The 20,183-nt window shown below is 36.1% G+C and overlaps 1 protein-coding gene across 2 annotated transcripts; it reads right to left on the bottom strand.

Moving 5' to 3' along the window:
* Positions 1–9,959: 9,959 nt before the first annotated feature.
* Positions 9,960–19,165, bottom strand: LOC110376039 (biorientation of chromosomes in cell division protein 1-like 1). 2 transcript variants are annotated; one of them, XM_021334367.3, is made up of 5 exons: positions 18,903–19,165; positions 17,804–17,964; positions 14,176–17,531; positions 13,666–13,767; positions 9,960–13,395 (listed from the first exon to the last, which is right to left on the bottom strand). In XM_021334367.3, exons 1-5 carry the CDS (start codon positions 18,987–18,989, stop codon positions 13,205–13,207), a joined length of 3,897 nt encoding a protein of 1,298 aa, XP_021190042.3. In that variant the 5' UTR covers positions 18,990–19,165; the 3' UTR covers positions 9,960–13,204. The 2 variants fall into 2 exon arrangements, with proteins under 2 accessions (XP_021190042.3, XP_021190044.3); XM_021334369.3 differs by lacking the exon at positions 13,666–13,767.
* Between the last annotated feature and the right edge of the window lie 1,018 nt (positions 19,166–20,183).

Here is a 20,183-nt window from a genome sequence, read left to right as displayed (position 1 = left end):
TTGATTTGCTGACGTCCCGTCTACCCCTGTCCCTAGTTTTTATTAGGCGGGACTAATAGTAAAGTTAATGCATGGCCCTCTAAGGTGGAAGAGCGTCCAGTAAGGTGACGAGCTCTACAGGGTTGCGCGGATGGCGGGGCGCAACCTCTTCCCCTCCGGGGGAAGCCTGCGGTATTTATATATGTTAGGAAAAACGAAAATTTTTACAGCCTAGGGTTGTCTTGGAACAGTTACACTGAGCTGCATGTTATAGGTACGTAGGCTTGTACCTAGTGTTTAAGTTTGAAAGAACTTTGTTTATCTATATGGTCTCTCTCACAGACTAGCAACTCTTTATTCTGGATCCTTTTGTCTTCTGTTTAATCCGACCTCTCTATCTCAACTCGGATGCTTTTTGAATTCCAACAAAAAGGCTCAACTTTAAGTAGGTATTACAAGTTCACAACTCTATAAAAAATCAGCAGCAATCTAGCGTCAAATGTGCGAATTTTATTTTTATGCCTAGGGTTGTCTTGGAACAGTTACATTTGGTGCCGTGACCAGGATTCTCGTCATTAAATGTACTGATTCACATCAGTGCAACGAGAATAAAAGATCTAAATCGGTTACTACACAAAAACACAACGTAGATTTGATTTCATACTTATGGTCCTAGACGAGGCATTACGGCAATAAAACAGCATTGGGTTCGATTCCCTGTGATTTTTTTGTACAACGTGATGAACTGTGATGATTTCATATGGCGATGATTACGGTTGCGGGTTCGACTAACTAACAGAAATGTTGTATAAAACGAGTCATAATAACGACGAATTTTAGTTATGGGTTCGATTCCCTAACGAAGACCTAGACTCTGGCTAGAGGTGAAAGATGATGAAAAAAAAATTAAGAGAAATATAACTACGGTTATGATTTACGGTAATGGGTTCGATTCCCATATATTACCAAGGGCGTGAATTGTACATCCTTATGGATGGAAATACAGTTATGGGTTCGAGTCCCTAACAAAAATGTGCAGCCTAGAGGTATTTATGTATGTGATTGTAATTATGAAAGAAATGAATATGTGAAATACTAGGACAGAAAAAATTGGCAGATGGCTAGAGGCAGGACGTTGGTTCTTAAATATTAAAATAATGTTCTTCTGAAATTTCACTATAAGCGTAAAACTGTATCAATAAGCGTTATGACACTGCGTATTTGCATAAGCGTAAGGATAGAATTAGTGTAAGAATACTGAGCGTACCTACTTTAAAGAAAATAAACGTCATGGCTATACACCCCGCTTCTATATAAGTATATAACGACGTATATAATTACTTTTGGTTTAACTGACGAAGCGACAGCTCCCTCTAAGTTGTATTTACGTGTGATTTAAATATTAATCTTTGTAATTCCTCCACACGTAGGAAAACAATATATTGTGTGGCCATTGATAGCCTCTGTATTCTGTAAATAGATACTTGGCTGGTTATGTTTTAAATTCCAGGACACTAACAGTCTTCATGTACGAGCCTACATATTATGTAGTTTCGGCATAAATCTGCGTCGCTTGGGTTCAAAGTTTCATCAAAATCGTCGTGCGCGTTCGTCGGCTGATGTATCGACGTACTAGCAGCCCTAGTGTGGATGCGGTTCTGAAGCTAAGTTTCCAAATTATTTGAGTTAATCGATAGATAGTGGAATGCACAGTGTATCTTTTAATGACAGACATAGGTATATTGGTATTTCCATTTAAATCGGTTGGAAAAAAAAGAGAACTGAATTAATGTTTGTTCAATGTTCTGTCTTATTAGTTGATTTACAACCGGCTCTATCCTCTTAGAATCGGAGGGGGGTAAACCCAGTTGGGACGAATTTTTACATTCTTATAAATAAATTATACAACTATCATTATATTAACTTCCAATTAGAATCAACTTCTAATTAGTGCATGTGCGAACTATTCCAGGATAAAAATGCTGCAATAACTATTTGCAGCAGCTGTAGTAGGCTGAGTTGATAAGGGAAGGTAACGCGGTGCTGTAATGAAAAGCTCTAGTAGAAGAAACTCTGGTATGTATATTCAACTTATAAGCATGCGCAGATTCTTCTACTAGACCGGAACCAGTGTGATTTCATCAAAACGTTGTTTCGTCTAGTAAGAATCTTATTGGTGGAAATATTCCGTTAGAAAAGCCTTATGTTTTAACTGACTGATGCTAGGAGCTCTCCGGCCTATTGTGAAATCTCATACGCTGTACTGCGTCACGCGTCTGATTTTCAGAGGGGGGAATGTGACTGTCGTCACCTAGCCCTAATTATTATCAAATAATATTAATTTATTTTACAAGGCGCCACGATGACGGGCCTCTTAAGAACACATTAACTTTCTATTTTATGGGTAGGGATATTTGCCGGCTGACATGGAGTGCAATAAAAACTTAACAAAATATTTTAAGGGTCTGAAAGTTTCTCACAGCAAAGCAATCAAACATGTGCTAAGCAGAACTTACAAGCGATGCCAACCGTTAAGGCAATTAGGACCTTGAGACAAAGGACTCAGTATTGAATAGAAGTGCACATGTGCCAAATGCCAAATGGACCCCGACAGCGATACTTAGAACAATTGAGAATGTGTACAAAAAGACTAATAAATCTATCTCGCAACAAATAAACGAATACGTGAAACAGGACCTTAAGAACAGGGTGGAGTCAGCGCCGAAGGTGGGACTTGCGAGGATCTAGGAAGGGGTAGCAGGCCACAAGGGTTTGGAGGAAACTGAAATGGGGATAGTCGGAGCTGAGTCACGAAGTGTACTAGTAACCAAATACTGTAGTCGAGTCTATTAGGGAGTCTATATTGAAGATATAATAGTTTCTATCAAGTAAGTGATGCGGGAAGAATGTGTGAGTACCGTGTTTGGTGATGGTCCGGTGAGTAAGACGAATACAAGTTACTATGAGCAGATATCTGGTGAGTGATCCCTATTATTACATTGGCTCCAGGTATACCAAAGACCGTGACTGGCATCCCAAGGCTGTTATTTCTAATTACTTTGATATTTGAACTTAATTATAGCAAAGCGTAAAACGAGACTTGGCAATAAGCGTAATGATACTGTGCACTGGCGTAAGCGTAAGGAAACTGAGCTTTCATTTATGTATTGCGCTTCTAAATATATGTATCTGTCTGGCATATTCTCTCTTGACTACATTGAGGTACCTCTGACATGCGTTTGGTTATAGGGAGGCGGAGAAGGCCTTCTACTACACTTGCATTAATAATACACCTACACACCCACAACATTGCCGTGGACTAGGGCATGAATACTATCATATCGAATACACATTTAGAAGGCAGAACCGCATTGACAGATCGCAATATATTTACTAAACGGCACTAGCCGTATGCCGTGCGCTATTTATAACTATACTTTATCTGGTACCGGGATCCAAATGAACCAAACGCTAGTTAAAGCTACTTCTCATGGACTGACAAACCGGCAGCTGGCCTTGTCTTGCATTTGTTGTACGCACTCTTCCAGGGAGGGGGGTAGGCTTCACCAACCAAGCTAAAACTGAACGTTAGACCCGTCCCGAGGGACGCTAGAGATCGTGCCGCGTCAGCTGCCACCATACCTTAGGGCCCATTTTGGATATTACGGTGGTAGATGACAAGACACGCATACTGGACAGGCTAGGTTTGGGGGATTGCCGATGCCTGTCAAGAACGGGGCAGATTAAAGGAAGAGGAAGTGACGAAATACCACTTCGGTGTATACCAATAGCGCTTCTAAGGAAAGTTGCCACCGACCGACGATACACTGCGCTTGCGTTAGATTTGTATATACCAGTAAAGGGTGAATAGGCTCGCGATGGGGCTTAATATGAGCACGCGCCCAGCATGGCTGGAGACTGTCTTGCCCAATGGCAGTTGTACTTCGTAGTACCCTGCCTTAGGATTGGGTGAGACATTTAGAACATAGGGAACGTGACCGCTAGAATCTTCTGTGTTAGTCCTGGCGGTACACGTACGACATGCCAACTGCCCTGTGGTAGCCCATGTCGCTAATCGGGGATTGTAGTTTTAAAGTGTAGATTGAAACATACATTGTTGTACGCAAGCGTTATGTATATTTTATGTTAGGTAGGGTTGCTACTCCTCTCACTCTCTACTAGTATCTGTTATTCAATTTGTACCCTGCATGTTAAGTTTGATTTGATTTGCTGACGTCCCGTCTACCCCTGTCCCTAGTTTTTATTAGGCGGGACTAATAGTAAAGTTAATGCATGGCCCTCTAAGGTGGAAGAGCGTCCAGTAAGGTGACGAGCTCTACAGGGTTGCGCGGATGGCGGGGCGCAACCTCTTCCCCTCCGGGGGAAGCCTGCGGTATTTATATATGTTAGGAAAAACGAAAATTTTTACAGCCTAGGGTTGTCTTGGAACAGTTACACTGAGCTGCATGTTATAGGTACGTAGGCTTGTACCTAGTGTTTAAGTTTGAAAGAACTTTGTTTATCTATATGGTCTCTCTCACAGACTAGCAACTCTTTATTCTGGATCCTTTTGTCTTCTGTTTAATCCGACCTCTCTATCTCAACTCGGATGCTTTTTGAATTCCAACAAAAAGGCTCAACTTTAAGTAGGTATTACAAGTTCACAACTCTATAAAAAATCAGCAGCAATCTAGCGTCAAATGTGCGAATTTTATAAAGCACTATAAACGAGTTACTCATCCAATATTTTTATTAAATAATAATAAAGTTTTACATAATTTATTCTTATCTGCGGACGAACAATCCAGTAGTCTGGCTGACCCTGTCTGACTGCTACGTCAAAAACATGCCTCTATTTTATGTTATCTTCATTCATATTTATAGTATATTATATGGCCTATAAATATATTCGTATGTCTACTTAACTACCTACATAAAAAAATCTAGATAAAACTTGGTCAAGAGGTCGGTGGATCCCCAAGAGATAGGATAAAGAATTATTACGGGGCGAAGGCATGTAAGTAATAAGTAAATAGTTCACTTTTAGGGAGACCGATAAAAGCTAGCACCCCTATTAGTAATAGGTATTACCCATCGGCCATCAATTAAAGAGCGTCTACTTATCTTAGTATCTACCAAGTTCATGCCTGTGCTGTTATCATTAAAGTTAGCCGTTCAAAACAGTAGGTAACTTAGTGCCTACCAACAATACAAAAATTGCTTTAGCAACAAAGCTAAAATTACCAATTCGCATTATCATGTTTAATGTTCCAGAAACGGTTAATTCGAATGAATTTTTCCACGTAGTAAACTACAAAGTTTACTGGTAGTAGGTACCTACCTATTTAACAGTTGTAACTTTGTATTTTTTTTTAATTTGCATGCTTCATTGTAGAATAGTTACCATGCTGGTTTGGTGTAGGCACCACAAAGCGCGTCTACGGTGCACGAGGTCTTCAGTTCGATGTCCGGTTCGGGCCCAGCAGCCCGTGCTCTCTCCATCATCTGGCTCCTATTCTGAGCGGGCAAGGGGAAGGAAGGACAGGGATAAATATATTTCATATGTATGCTAGGAAGAGAATACCTAGGTGCGTATAGGTAGGTAGATCATTACCTTCCCTCATCCTTTTTACAAGACTGTCGGCTAAGGATGAGTTTTCTTTACCCTATGATTTCGATTTCTGTTTTTCGATCATCTAAATAAAAAAATCTCCATGTGAATCAGTGAATAACTGGAAAGTACGGCCGGAAAAACAAGCTTAGGTACGATTAAAGTAACAAAAATAGTACGAGTGCATGAATTAAATCCTCATTGCGGACGTATCAACGGTTACTAGGTTACTTCTCTCATATCAAAATAAACAATTACAATATCAAGTTACCTCCTCCATGTCCTAGGCTAATATCAACCGTAACTAATTCGCTATAAAGTTTAAAATTGCTCGTTTGCATATTTCCTGATTGCATAATTTAATTCAAATGTGCAGTGGCAATAACCTAATGACAGAATTAATCGTGACACACAAATAGAAGCTGGCCAATGACCAGTTTTATTTGTTCCGTTGCGGATTTTGGAACTCAATTTTATTGCCATAATGTTGTATAAAAAGATATTTTAGGTAGATAGGTACCTACCTACCTATTTATAAAATGGTAACTAAACGATGTTTTATAGATACCTATTAAAATCTTGTCGATTTACCACGAGAAGAGGAGACTCTACCTATTCCATCAAAGTAAAGAGTCTCATAGGCAACGAATCTTTTTTCAGGTTTTCTGGAATCTCCAAATGTACTTCGCAGCATCGAATACCTAATGTAAGTAAAAGGATAACAGGAAGGTCTCATAAAGGGACCACACAAGATGGTAATGACCCTTTGACGTAACCGTTCGTCGAATTGAGCTACATAAAAAAAGGACATTGTTCAATTTTGGCCTAAGAACCGATGTGAATATAAATTATACTATAATTTTTATTTATTTTTATATTGTTTAAAACATATTTTAGTATTCCACGGACACTTCAAATAAATAAATTCCAAATAAAAAGTAGGGTCACAATTATTGATGCCTTATAAAATGTTTCCGTCAGCCAGTGCTGCCAGTTTCGGAAGATTTCGCAATTTCGGTAAATACGGATCGAATTGAGAACCTCCTTTCCGAAATCGGTTATTAAAATTAGTTGGTAACACTTTATTCATTTAAATACTTAAACTGACTAGCTAGAAAAATACTAGTATTCTATATTTTTTTAAGCGAAATCGCGAATTTCTAGCTTGGCATTCGAGTATTAAGCCCCCTGCACACATTGGCCTGTGTTGGGCCAACCATTGCGATGCACAAATGTAGTGCCACGATCAAATAGTGTTAACACATTGGAGCATGGCTCATTGCTGCCTGGCAAACCACTTGCGATGGACGTCGAAGTAATTAAGGCTGCGGCTATTTATCTGTACACTATCTACTATATATATTTATATTATACTACACTACTATCATCATCATCCTCCTGCCCTTATCCCAATTTTATTTGGGGTCGGCGCAGCATGTTTTCTTCTTCCATACACTTCTATCTTTAATACGCAATCTAATCGTATTATACTACACTACTATATTTACTACTATATTCATTTTTACACGCAACACAAAAGTGTACTATTCTCAGCGGTCAGTGACGAACTAAACATTGGCCGAATGTGTAAACACCACACGCCAAGCTGGGCCACGATTCCTTTGATGTGTGCCCAAAAAACCTCGCCGAATGCGCGCCAACCTTGACAAATGTCCACCAACATGCACCAATACCCCGTGTACACATTGGTGATGGCGTGTATTGGCCACGCTAGGGCCAATGTGTACTGGGGGCTTTATACTTTCGTAATTGGCAACACTGGTGTACTTCAGTCAGTTTGCTAGTAGTCAGTTTGATTAGAATATAATTATGTCAATGGTTTGATTGCTTTGCAACTATCGTTTCTTTGTGATTTTCTATGCGTTTCATGGTTTTATTCTAACAACTTTGGCTTGATTACGGACTCCGATTAGATTGCGTACTTGGTAGACTCGGCTGTGTGTAAAGGAAAAGGATTTTCCTGGCATTTTCGGATATTGCTCTGTCTGTGATCGAATTTAGTTGTATTATAATTACAACAATGGATGCAGAATATAGTTTATATTGTGTGAATTGTGGATCTGCTGGAGGTTCTTTGGTATTAGAAAACGAAGAAATACTTCGTTGCATACAACAATGGATAAGCTGGGCGAGATACCAAAATTCAATTGAACCCCCTGCACAGTTCTTAGATAATATATTATTGAGAAATATTGATGATTAAAAACCTTTAATTGAATATAAATATTGTTTTATTACACATCTTCGAAAACCTCTTTCATTGTTATTGGTAAACCTTACTTTAACTGTTAAATTATTTTGTGTGGTAATGACATTTTTAGTATGGTCTGTCTGTGCCTTCTTGGTTCCGGACCTTCAGTGCCTTCAGTGCCTTCTTGGACCGCGGGTTATATTAAGAAACGTAACGTTGAAAGCAAAAGCGTTTAGGTAGTTGATTTTCATAAAAATTCTAAGCATTTATGAAAACTAGCCACACGCCCCGTCTTCGCACGGTGGCAATGTAAAACCTTAGTGTACAAACCTTCCTCTTGACCTACTCTATCTATTAAAAAAAATCGCACCCAAATCTAAGCATTCATAGGGACAGACAGAAAATGCAACTTTGTAAAATGATAATTGTCAAAGAATTATCTTAAACTTGACTAGGTAGTATCTCTTTTCCTAGTATCTAATAGAGTAGTCTTTTCCTAGATCTAGAAGAGAACATATAGAGCTGTACATAGTATTGTTGATATTTTGTATAGTGTAGTTTGATAATACTACTCTGATATTTCACGCAAGCTTGGTTATTTTTTATTTATAACCTCAAAATATTAACTTTTTTCGTAATTATTTTAGTTTCCTGAAGTGTCCGTTCGTGAAAACTTATTTCATAGGATTCCATATAATTTTAAGAGTTTATAGAAGTCACTTTAAATTCGAACGGTTCTTAGGCAGAACATGTATGGAGCCGGAACAATGTCCTTTATTAGCCGTTGAGACGAAAGTCTGACCTCAGTCTGGCATACTAAATACCTACCAGACGGCCAGTCTGCCAGCCATGACCTAGCCTAGCCATGTTTAATTGACTTGTTCCTTCCATTGACGAGTGGCCCATAGACTACGGGTGACGTTTGATTCATAAACTTTTAAACGAAAGTACCTAGTACAGTTATCGGCACGGATATCGAGCCATGACCTTCACCTGCGCAGAAGCGATTTACTGCCTTATTGCCTTATGCGTACGGGTGCGCAAAGCGATCCCCACTCTTCCGCCGAGAGCCCAATATCCGTGCCGGCATCTGTAGGTATTAAAACTATTTTGTTATTTCACTTTTAATGAAACATGCAGATATCAAGATGTATATAAATTAGCATAATAACCATTTGTGAATGTTTTGCTTTGATATACAAAATAAAATTAACGTTTCGTAATCTCTATTAGCAGCAGACAGACATTAATTAGAGCTGTGAGCTTGAGTTATCTTGCACAATGATTTCACCCACTCGTTCCTAGACTAGATTGACTAGAACTAGATTGTGCACTATGAAATACAGTAGCAGACAGTTATTGAAATAATCGATAAATGACTGTATCGCGTGCCTAATGGCGCGCTGAAATAATTGAAATAATTTTAACAGTGTAACGGCCAGTTTCTTCATCAAAAGTTAAAGCCAAAGTAATGTCTAAAGCAAAAGTTACGGTCAAGTTAGTTTTTTCTATTAGTTTTGCTGTCACTTTAGCCTTGAAAAAACGAATTTGACCGTTACTTTTATTTTAGACATTACTTTGAGTTTAACTTTTAATGAAGAAACTGGCCGTAGGTAAGCAGGTGCCTAAATGACGTTTACCATGTTTAGGTATGGAAATAACACTTTTACATGACATTTAAAAAAAATATCCTGGACTCGAACCTGGAACCCAGGGTTTGCGTTTATGACAAATATAAACTGAGCAAGTGAATCAATCAAGATAATAATACCGCAGCCATCAGACCGCCTTATCAACGACCGATAAAATGACCTTACAGGCTCTGACATTCACAGATAATGTCAAGTTTTGTGTTCCAAACACTTAATTAGTAATTACGGTGCAATTAGCAAGAAGGTAGGTGTTCCGTCAGGTGACCTGAGAGTTGGCGCTGCAGAATTATTCCTAATGAGATTACTTCGACCCTTGAACCTATAGGAGGATTGGAGGAAACAGACAGGTGGTATAAATAGTCAGTAGCAGACAATTCTGCCATGTTTTTTTAAGAGACTAAACTTTTAACACTGGAGGTAACTGACATAAACGTTATAACCGAATCAATTAGTTCATAATACCACAAAATAAGGAAATAGGTACGAAATTGAAAGCACAAGTAGGTACGTTCCGAATAAATTATATTTTATTATAATTATAACAACAAATTATAGTTTCACGACAAACAAACGTCGCGATTTTTATAATACAAAGGGCTGATAGAACACAGTCAAATCATTTAGTAGGTGAAGCTAACTTATACAATATTTACTATACAAATTAAAACATTTATTATCTATGTAAATAAATAGGCGGGAATCGCCATTGCAATTTGAAAATCACATGACTCCCGCCATTTTTTTGATAAAAAATCCAGATAACAAATTGGGATACTACAGTATTTAAATAGAAAGTAATACAAGATTAGTTATTGAGGAGTAAAATCATGAAAAAATACGGTGATTCTAAACATTGATACATGTCAAAATCACCGTTTGGAAGAGACAATTTTCTGAACTAATGCTAACCTTGAATACAAGTTTCTAGTTTGGAAGGCTAACCCTTACATGAGTTGTAGTAAAATTATAGACAGATTATCAAGGGGAGTGATTATAGAAAATTGGACTACAGAGACGAAAATAATCAGACCACATTAGGATCATTAAAATCATTATACACAGACTTTTTTAGATTTGCAGATATTTTTGGATGCACAACCTCAAATAAAATTGGAAACGGGGCAGGAAAAAAAGATTTTATTCGGTATTTTAAATAAGTTATTAGGCTATAATTTACTATAATGTTTTGAGTAACTAGTTTAGAAAAAGAACCAGTCTTGTGGTAGTTTTAGTTATTATTTGTTCAAGTGTCCACTAAGGGTATAGTAAGTCGTTACTCTGCAATATAAATTCTGATTATTTTCCACTCTGTACTACCGTTACATATTATTTTAACATGGGATATATGTTTGTATATGTACAAAGCTTTAATATTCATATAGGCATGTGCAAGGTACTACAAAAGAACGGTTTTAAACAGCAATAGAGAATATTTTTTCCACATCAGGCAGATTGTTAATAAATCGTTTTTAAATGTCTTTTTATATGTGGAAATCTGTAATTATTTTGGCAAGATTAAAATGAAATAAATATAAATAAACTTGTCTTTCTTTTGCAGTAAATTGCACATTACCTAAATATTTTTTTGTAACTTAAATATATTACTATGTTTAAAACCATACAGAACATATCAGGTTTTTATCACACAATATCTAGTAACTATTAAAATGAAGAAAACATAAAATTTCATCAGTTACTCACTTGTAATTATGTAATCTGTTTGATTAGGCACTTATTACAAACGTAAACTATCTTGATACGATTTTTTATAGAAATAAGTATTCAAAAAATAAACTACTGCTTAAAATTAGGATTCCATTGTTTAACTTACTGTTTTAAACATAGGTTTTTAGCCATATCAATTTTTTTTATTGAGTTTTCTTATTAAAAGTCATATCAATATTGTCTACCTTTTAAGTGCCTACTCAAACGGAGTACATATAGTAATAAAAGATTGATAACAAAGATCAAACTAGGGAACAGGTTTGAGGTTCCATAATAAATGTATTCCAGAGTTTATATGGTTTCACAATTAATTAAAATATTTCATGAATATAGAAAACAACAAACAAATGTATTCGAATCCTAATATGTCATGGAAATTATTCCCAGTTTGAAATAATGTTAAACTGAACGTTCCCAAATCGGGAACAATTATATTAAATAGTTCCTTAGTCGGGAACAGAATTTTAAATGTTCCTAACTAGGAAACAGCAATATTCCTTAAACGGGGAAGTTTGCAAAAAATGTAATAACAATAAGCATAAAACGTTTGCAAGTTGGTGATAGAACTTATTCGTAGAAATTCGAGTAGGTATATTGGTAAATAATTTCATTCATGCTGAACACAATCACTGATATATTGATGGTATTTTTTATAGTAATAGGTTTTATAATATTATGGTCAGATTATATCACCATTTTTTTATATTTGTGTGCAAATTATGATTTTAGAACCATAAAAAAACAATTGTTTCTCGCATATATCTGCGCTCCGACATACAGCGGCTTAATTATTACGCCATAATTTTGATAAAAGAATCTTCCCCTCCAAGCAAAATACATTACATCATAAAATAACGAAATAGTTAATTAAAGTTTTCATAAAATATTTATTTAATTTAATACTACATCATACTTCGTCGACTTAAAATTGCTACTACATTTAAAAGTTACGTTTTATTAGAAGAGATATTCCGTAGAAGTCCCAAAAAAAATTGCGAGTATTTCGGGGCGATTTGGAATTAGACTTTGCTTGTATCACAGTGAGAAAAAAAATCTTATTCAGAAACCGATAAAATCGATACAGATATTTAGATTTCTGGCAGTGATTAGATCAAATGGCGAAATACTGAAGGCGTCACTAGGGATTAGGTACACAAATCTTATAGAATTTCAGCACTAGCAACACTGGTTTTCATTAAACCTTTTGTGGGCTGCCAGAAAAGAAAATCATTTTTGCTATTTATGAAGCAAATTACAAAATTATTCATACTTTTGCAATCCCTAGCTAGGCTGCTTTTTGGTTGTAAATTCATTATTAACAAGAATCATTTAAGTTCCCAAATCCACATTTTATCCACAATAGTACCCTAAGCCACGATCCGAGTGTTACCCAATGAATTTAAACCATTCCGTATTTGTTCCTTTTTAAACAAAAAGGCAGGATTCATTAGAAATTTCATGGCAATTTATATGCATTTAAAAGAGAAATAATCTACTTTAGTTTAATTTTCTGAGAATGGAATATTAATACAGGCGTGTTTTCAAATTTTACATACATCCTTTCGCCTGTAGGATAACGAAATAAAGACAATTCTACGAGCGAACATGAAATGTACACAGTACAGAAATAAGAAGCATTTTGCACTCACAAGGAAGTAAGCAACTTTCAATACAACCTTTTTAGAGGCAAAATGAAATGTCAAAATACGTTTTTAAGTTCACAAAGATTTATAATCTCAATAAAATCTTCAAAAAGATTATGCATGAAGTTTAAGACATAACTAATATTTCTTTTATACAAATTATATTAAGCTCCAAAAATATAGCTGCCTACCATTTTTTGGTATGGCAACACAAATTAACAATCATCCCGAGTTGGCAACCTTACTTTTCAGGGTAAAAATAAACCATTGAAAGGTAAAGCAAGGTACACATTATAAGGTAAAATAAGTTACATATATGGTACCATTTTCAGGGGATGTTAGCCATTTTCACACAGAAAAATCAAGGTCAAAAATAAATGACTTAACTGATATTATTTCTTCTGGACAAATAATGTAGTTTCGGCTTGTATAGATCAGAAGTATCGTATCTCTGAACTTTGTTCCTTGTGACAGTTTTGAATTTCCCGTTTGGCGTTTGTGCGGTAGGTGTCGCTTGAGTGTTTTGTTCGTAATTCTCCACCGATTTGTCGCTTGAAGGACTGTTGGGTAGATCTGGAAATAGATGGGGTAATTTTAGTCTTTTGGGGTTTGAATAACTGTGAAGAAACCATAGGTGATCCCAGATTAAATAAGCCAAATCATTTAGTTTTTTACAGTAGGTATTTTTTTTTCCTAGACCAGTAACATTATCTTTTTTTAATTGCCTAATAATTTAGATATCTATAAGCCTACCAAAAAATAAAAACTATTCTTAGGTAACTAGTGACCTCTACAGCCCGTCTATTTAGACGTTTTTTTCAAAATGCAAACACAAGTACTCACTATTCCTCCTAGGTCTTGCCAAGCCGACCCGTCGTGCCCTACCCAGGTACTTTGACCTAGTAGGTTGGGATACCCTATTGTTGTTTGAAATCTCTTCACTTTCTGAAATATTTAGCAAACCATCTCGTTTCAGCATCAATTTTATGTTTAAATAAATCGCAAAGACGAGATTATAGGGTACTGTGAGATTTTTGTAATAAATATCTTTTTGCTGTAGCATTTTTATGCATTGTTTGTCAAATATGGGTCAACGTAAAATACATGTTTTATATTTTACATTGTATACTTGTGTTTCTAAATAGCAAATACTCATATCCTACTAATTCTTCAACTAAGTATACAGATAAAATGTATAAATTTCTCCCTAGCCGCATTTTTTACATAGTCCGTTCATTGGTTCTACCTTGAAAGTATAGCAAATAGACAGATAAAAAAAAAACTTTGCATTGAGTACATACACAGTTTACCTTAACTTTCGCAGGTGCATAAAAAATACAAATAGAAACTCACCTTCAGTAGTTGATGAAATCTGATCAGAATCGCTCAGTTTCCTAACTTTCTTCAAGACATGTTTATTATTATTCTCCGGACCATCTTCAACTATCTTCCGTTTAAGATTCAAGTCGTTATCAATACTCGACTCGGTACAATAATCTATGGAAGGATTCTCATCTATAACGTTGCCAAGTATGATTTCCATCACTTCTTGACGGGATGTTTTGTTCACCATCTCTTCTAATTTGGCATCATAATCACTTGATAGTTCGAAAGAACATTCAGATTTCACCGGACTGAAAACCAATGAAGGAGATTTGGACCCACAAGAATTGTCAACAGGCAATGATATTTCTGAAGCCAAGTTCACGTTTTTAATAACATTTTTAGATGTTTTTGGCAGTTTCAAATGGCCATTTTTGAAGTAGTTTATTACTTCGAAATTCCCGAACGAAGAGCAGACTTCTTTGATGATATTTTCTTCGTAAGGGTCGCAGTTTATTACGTGAATTTTGTCGGAGACTAGATTTCTTTCAGTGTAGGATTTTAGGAAGTCGCTGTATTGGTGTCTTTTTAGTTCTGCGTCGAATTTCTCGTGTTCAGCAAAGTATTTTAAGGTTTCTTCTTCTTTTTTGGCTGGTTCAGAAGGTTCGGGATTTGCAATTACTTCGGCTTTAGGGATTTCGGTTATTTCGACTTCAGGGATTTCGGTTATTTCGACTTTAGGAACTTCAACTATTTCGATTTTAATATCTTCGATTACTTCAACTTTAGAATCTTTAGATATTTCTCGTTCAGGGTTTTCGGTAATTTCAGGTTGGGGATTTTCGGGGTTTTCTATAATTTCTTGTTCAGGTTTAACCACAGCTTCAGGCATGGGTTCCGCAATAGAATCATCGGTTTCGGATAATTCCTCTGTAATGATAGTTACTTCAAAATATTCTGTGCGTTTCTTGTCATCATCGACTAAATTGTCTAACGCGTCTTTCTTATTTTTCTCTGAAGCTTTACTGTATTCTGATATTTCTTCCATGAGTTGAGAAAATGGTTTGTTTTCGTTGTAAGTTTCATTCTTGTCTGGAGTCGTAGGTTTCGTGTCTGTTTCATCAAACATTTGTGAGTCGTTAGTTAGAGTTTCTTCGAGTTCATCAATAATTTCATTTGTTACTTTGTTTTTATCAGCGGTTTGCATGATTTTGGTTGTTACGTCTTTAATGTTGCTTTCAGAATCTGTTACTTTGGGTTCTAAAGGAACAGTTTCTTCCGAAACGTGTTCTGTTTTAGTTATTTTACTTTGAACTATATTGTTGACTTCGTGAGCTATGCAAGCAAATTCTAACTCAGGCCCAGGAATACTAGAGTAGACCTGACTCAAACTGGGCCTAACATTAGCTTGAAATTCAAGAAGTAACGCAGCCTCTTGGTTCATTCTCTTCTGTTCTTCATCTAGGAACTTCCTCATTTTCATCATCCGTTTTGCTTCTTCCAAGTTAGCTGCGAATTTTGGTTTCTTTAACGTGACATCCGGCACGAAAGGCAGTCTTGGAGGACTGGCGATGGGAGTTTCTAAGTGATTTTCAACTCTTATAGGTTTTTGGTTATTTTTAGTCTCATTAGCTGTGATAATTCCATGTTCTTTGTCACTCGGGCTAGTAGATTCACCACTAGTTGTTGACGTATTATCTGATTTAGAGCTTGAACCTTTCGATTCTTTCTTGTTTTCCGTCGGTTTTGTTCCAGATTGATTTTGGGATCCTTTGGACGAAGAGCTGCCATCGTTGGAATCTCTATCGGTAGACCGTCTTCCGTGATTCCCTCTACCAGACAAACTGTAATGGTCGTCAGTTTCTTTCTTTTCCTTTTTCTTATCTTTGTCATCATGTTTGCTCCTACTGCTGCTACTCTTCCTATCTTTGTCTGATCGATGAGAGCTGGATTTTGAGTCCCTTTTGTCTCTAGAGCTTCTGTCGGAACTTTTCTCCGAACTTCTTTCAGATTTTTGGCTAGAAGAGGACTTTTTGTCATCTGAAGATCTTTTCTCACTTGAGTGTTTCTGGCTGGAGCTTGAGCTTCGGTGAGATTTCGAGTCCCTGTGGCTAGAACTGCTCTTATGAGAAGAACTCCTATGTTTAGATGAATCCCTGCTATCCTTCTTATCGCTTCTCTCCCTGGACTTCTCTCTTTCCCTATGACTGGATTTAGATTTGCTGTGCTCATCTTTAGACTTCTTGTCATGCCTGCTGCTGTCTCGGGAGTTGCCTTGTTTAGAATCAGATCTTTTATCTTTGCTGCTAGAATGTCTGTGCGAATCCCTGGACCTATGGGAGCTTTTGTGGCTACTTTTCCTGTCATCACTCTTCTTATCTCTCTTGTCTTCTGAATTCTGATCTGCTTCTGGCACTTTTTCTGCATTCAACTTACTGTTGACGTCGCTCTCGTAATCTATATGTAAATTGTTGCTGTTTGAACTGTCGTCGTACAATGGCGTGTTAAACGTGTTAATGTTCACCTGATTATTGAACTGATAAGCGAGGTTTGCTTGCTCAGCATCTTTCTTTTCCGGTTTTCCGTCTTGACTGTTCTCAGCAGACTTAGCATCTATAGCGAACCTAAAAGAACTAGGCTCTTTTTTGTCATTGCTTTTGCTATCAGAATCATTTTCAAACGCTTGTTGGGCATCACAAGAATTCTCGTTGTTATAATTTCGGATTGGTGTTAATGGCGACATATTTCTACGCAAAGATGAATCGCTGCTTGAATCATCGTCACTTGGGACGCCTATTGGCTTGAAGAATTGCTCTTTGTCATCCTTAGGAAGTGGTATTTCACCAGGGTTCGGCACTTCAGTACCAATGTTGGGTTCTTTTGGAAGTTCGATTTTTTCGATATCAATGTTCTCGAGTTCAACTTTCGGTGGGCTATTATCAGGCGGAGGTATGTTCTCAAGCTTTATATCTTCATGCATTGTCATGGGTTTTTCTGTTTCCATATCAGAATCGGTGTTTATTTCAATGATTGTGGGTTGTGAATCTCCTTCAACTTTTGGTTTTTCTATTTCTGAAATGGAGGTTTTATCTTCATTTTTAATGTCCACATCCATTTTATTCTCTTCGCCAAAATCATCGTCCATAGCTTCTGACTTGTCATCATTGCTCTTAACTGAACCTGGGCTAACAGCTTCTAAGTCTGTGGGTAGGAGATCATCTGTGCTTAGTTTTCCGTTGGAAGTTTCTGCAGTGACTGATTTCTTCCGAGATATGCCTAAGTAGTTGTACACTAGGTCTTCAACTTGTGGTATGAATACGGATGCAACCTTTGGGTTTACCACTTGATCCACGATCCTTTCGACTCCCTGCTCTAGGTAGTTGCCACTGTAATTATAGTTATGCGATTTTAGTATGAAGTTATTAATACATATGAAGAAATTACAACTGTAATCTTTCGGTTGCACATTATTACATTCTATTGTTATATTATTATGACCTATTTATCAAATGATTCACATAGCAACTACAGACAATACTTAGATGTTATAATAAATAGCTACAAGTAATTATCAGTTCAACGTTTTAATTTATGCTTAAAAATTTCAACTGCGGTTGTTGTTTGTTCAAAAGATGTTTTACAAAGTTTTCCAACTTACTCAAGAATATGTTTCCTAAGTTTCTCCCGCAGCTGGTTCTTGTTGAGGTCTGGCTTCCAGCACTGGCGGGACAGGAACGAAGACACAGAGTTCTCCACGCGCTGTCGCAAGTTCTGGTAAGCTGGCCTTGTGTCTACGTCTGCGATGCAGTCTTTACGGAACTGGAATAGAGAGACATCTTGGTAAAACACTGACTCACAGTGACATAATTTTAGCTAATTGGGAAGAAAAAAGAAAAATGAAAGAAATATAACTAATAGATTATCTTATATTGACATTTATTAATTATAATAAATATTTTTTTATAAATGAGCTTCAAAAATTAAAACGTTGAGATATCATAATTTTAAATAAAACCAATTTAACTACTATCTCATCCATATGCAATATGAACCTTTTATATGAACTGGAGATATAGAAATGATTAGAAAAAAACACTTTCAATGCTTCTTCAGGTCTAAAAGATCATGAGATCTCTTACAAAAGATAAAAGCTTCACAAAAATGTTCTAGAATTTATTATTTAGTAATTTACTTAGACAGGTCTATGTATATTACTGGTTGATGTCAGATAGGCAGTAGCTCCCTGTAAAACACTGGTACTCAGTTGCATCCAGTTAGACTGGAAGCCAACCCCAACATAGTTGGGAAAATGCTAGGCAGATGATGAGTTTCCAAGGACCTTTTATTAAATTTTCAGTGTTATCCAAGTTCCTGATATTACTAAATTGCAATAGAAACCTTGTATATGTTCTAAACACTAAAATTAAATCCGCAAAGCATAGCACGCTAACTAGTTTGATCTGATTATATTGTGACTATTGTGAGATTTGTGAGCCAAAAGCTTAAAGTCATGAACAGAGTCAAGTATCTAATTCATAAAGATCAAAGTATGCTTGAAAGCAAATTTTACAGTGTGTGTTATCCTTAATTTTAGTTCACAAATACCAATAAGTATTAAATTGATGGAATTAATGGAGTTGGTACTGATGATAATGAGATTGAAGAAAGGGACACAAGGTCACTGAAAAATGGCGACTCGAGCCCTAGGTACACCCAAAGGGTATAACATCAAGACATAATACTCTTATTTATCTCACCTGATCAAAAATACCCTTCGACTTTAACTCATAAACCAGTTGATCGACGAGACGAGGATCTCCGGGCATGTATTGCAAATGCGCCATATTTACGACATTAAATAACTTTGTTGTAAAACAATTTTTACTCTAACACTTCAAGCTATAAATTACAGCTACTATTTTAATTAATATCAGCACAGAAATTATTTAAAACATCTGCGAAAAAGAAATACGACAAACACAGTCAATATTTAAGGGATGCCAACTGTCACAACATGAGCGCAGAAGGTATCGATGATTGCTTTGAATCGATAATTGTGTCTACGACTATTGATCGCATGTTTAGCCTAAATAATTAATTAGACTGTTTTAAAAACTTGACTACTATGTGAAAAACTAATTAATGATTGATAGATAAATAAAAGGAAGTTCCTAATCATCATACTGTTCCTACCCTAGGTTACCCTTCGCAATTTTATTTGAGTACGGCGCAAGATGTTTTCATATAACAGTCATATAAAACACATTTTTTATAAGTAAGAACACATTCTTTCAGTAAAAGTTCTCAACGTAGAGATTAAATGTATGTTTCTATTGAATATAATTTTGTTGTTATTATTTTTACTGTACCTATTATATGTATATGAACCAATATTCATTGTTACTATATTTGTAATAAATTCGGGCCAAATGTAAAAAGTACCTTCCGGATAATTACTTCAAATACCAATCTGATAGATGCTCTCTCCTTGACTTAGCATATTTTTGCAGAAACACATCGCGCAGCAAATGTAAAATGTGTATAAAGTACCGAGAGAGGATTTTGCATTTATTCCGATGATCAATTAATGTATTTTACTTCTGGTAGATTTTAAATATTAGCTAAGTATTAAATCTATAAGTAAGAGCATAACTCAAGAATGCCTGGACCAATTTGGCCAATTCTTTTTCTATTGTATTTGTTATTGCCAGGAGAAGGTTCTTATAAAGAAAAAAAAATAGGGTATAGTAGGGGCGAGTTGGGTAGAGTAGGGTAGGATAGGTTAGAGTAGTCAGTTCACAGAAGCGAAGCTGCGGGTAAAAGCTAGTACAAAAAAAATAAAGCCCCGAGCCCATTATTCCATTATTTTTCGATATTTTTCTTCTAAGGTACAACCCTATTACTTTTTTAAGTAAAAATTGGCAGACGACGGTGTATTGATCAAACAGTCTGAGTATAAAATGTTTTGTCGCAAACGAAACTACATTTTTGAGAATAAAGAGAACAAAAATAATGAATCCTAGAATAATTGTTTATAA

This window comes from Helicoverpa armigera, chromosome 21, assembly GCF_030705265.1.
Source record: "Helicoverpa armigera isolate CAAS_96S chromosome 21, ASM3070526v1, whole genome shotgun sequence".
In the NCBI taxonomy this organism is placed as follows: Eukaryota; Metazoa; Arthropoda; class Insecta; order Lepidoptera; family Noctuidae; genus Helicoverpa; species Helicoverpa armigera.
Note: the sequence above shows the minus strand (reverse complement) of the source record. Positions and strands in the feature narration are given on the sequence as shown.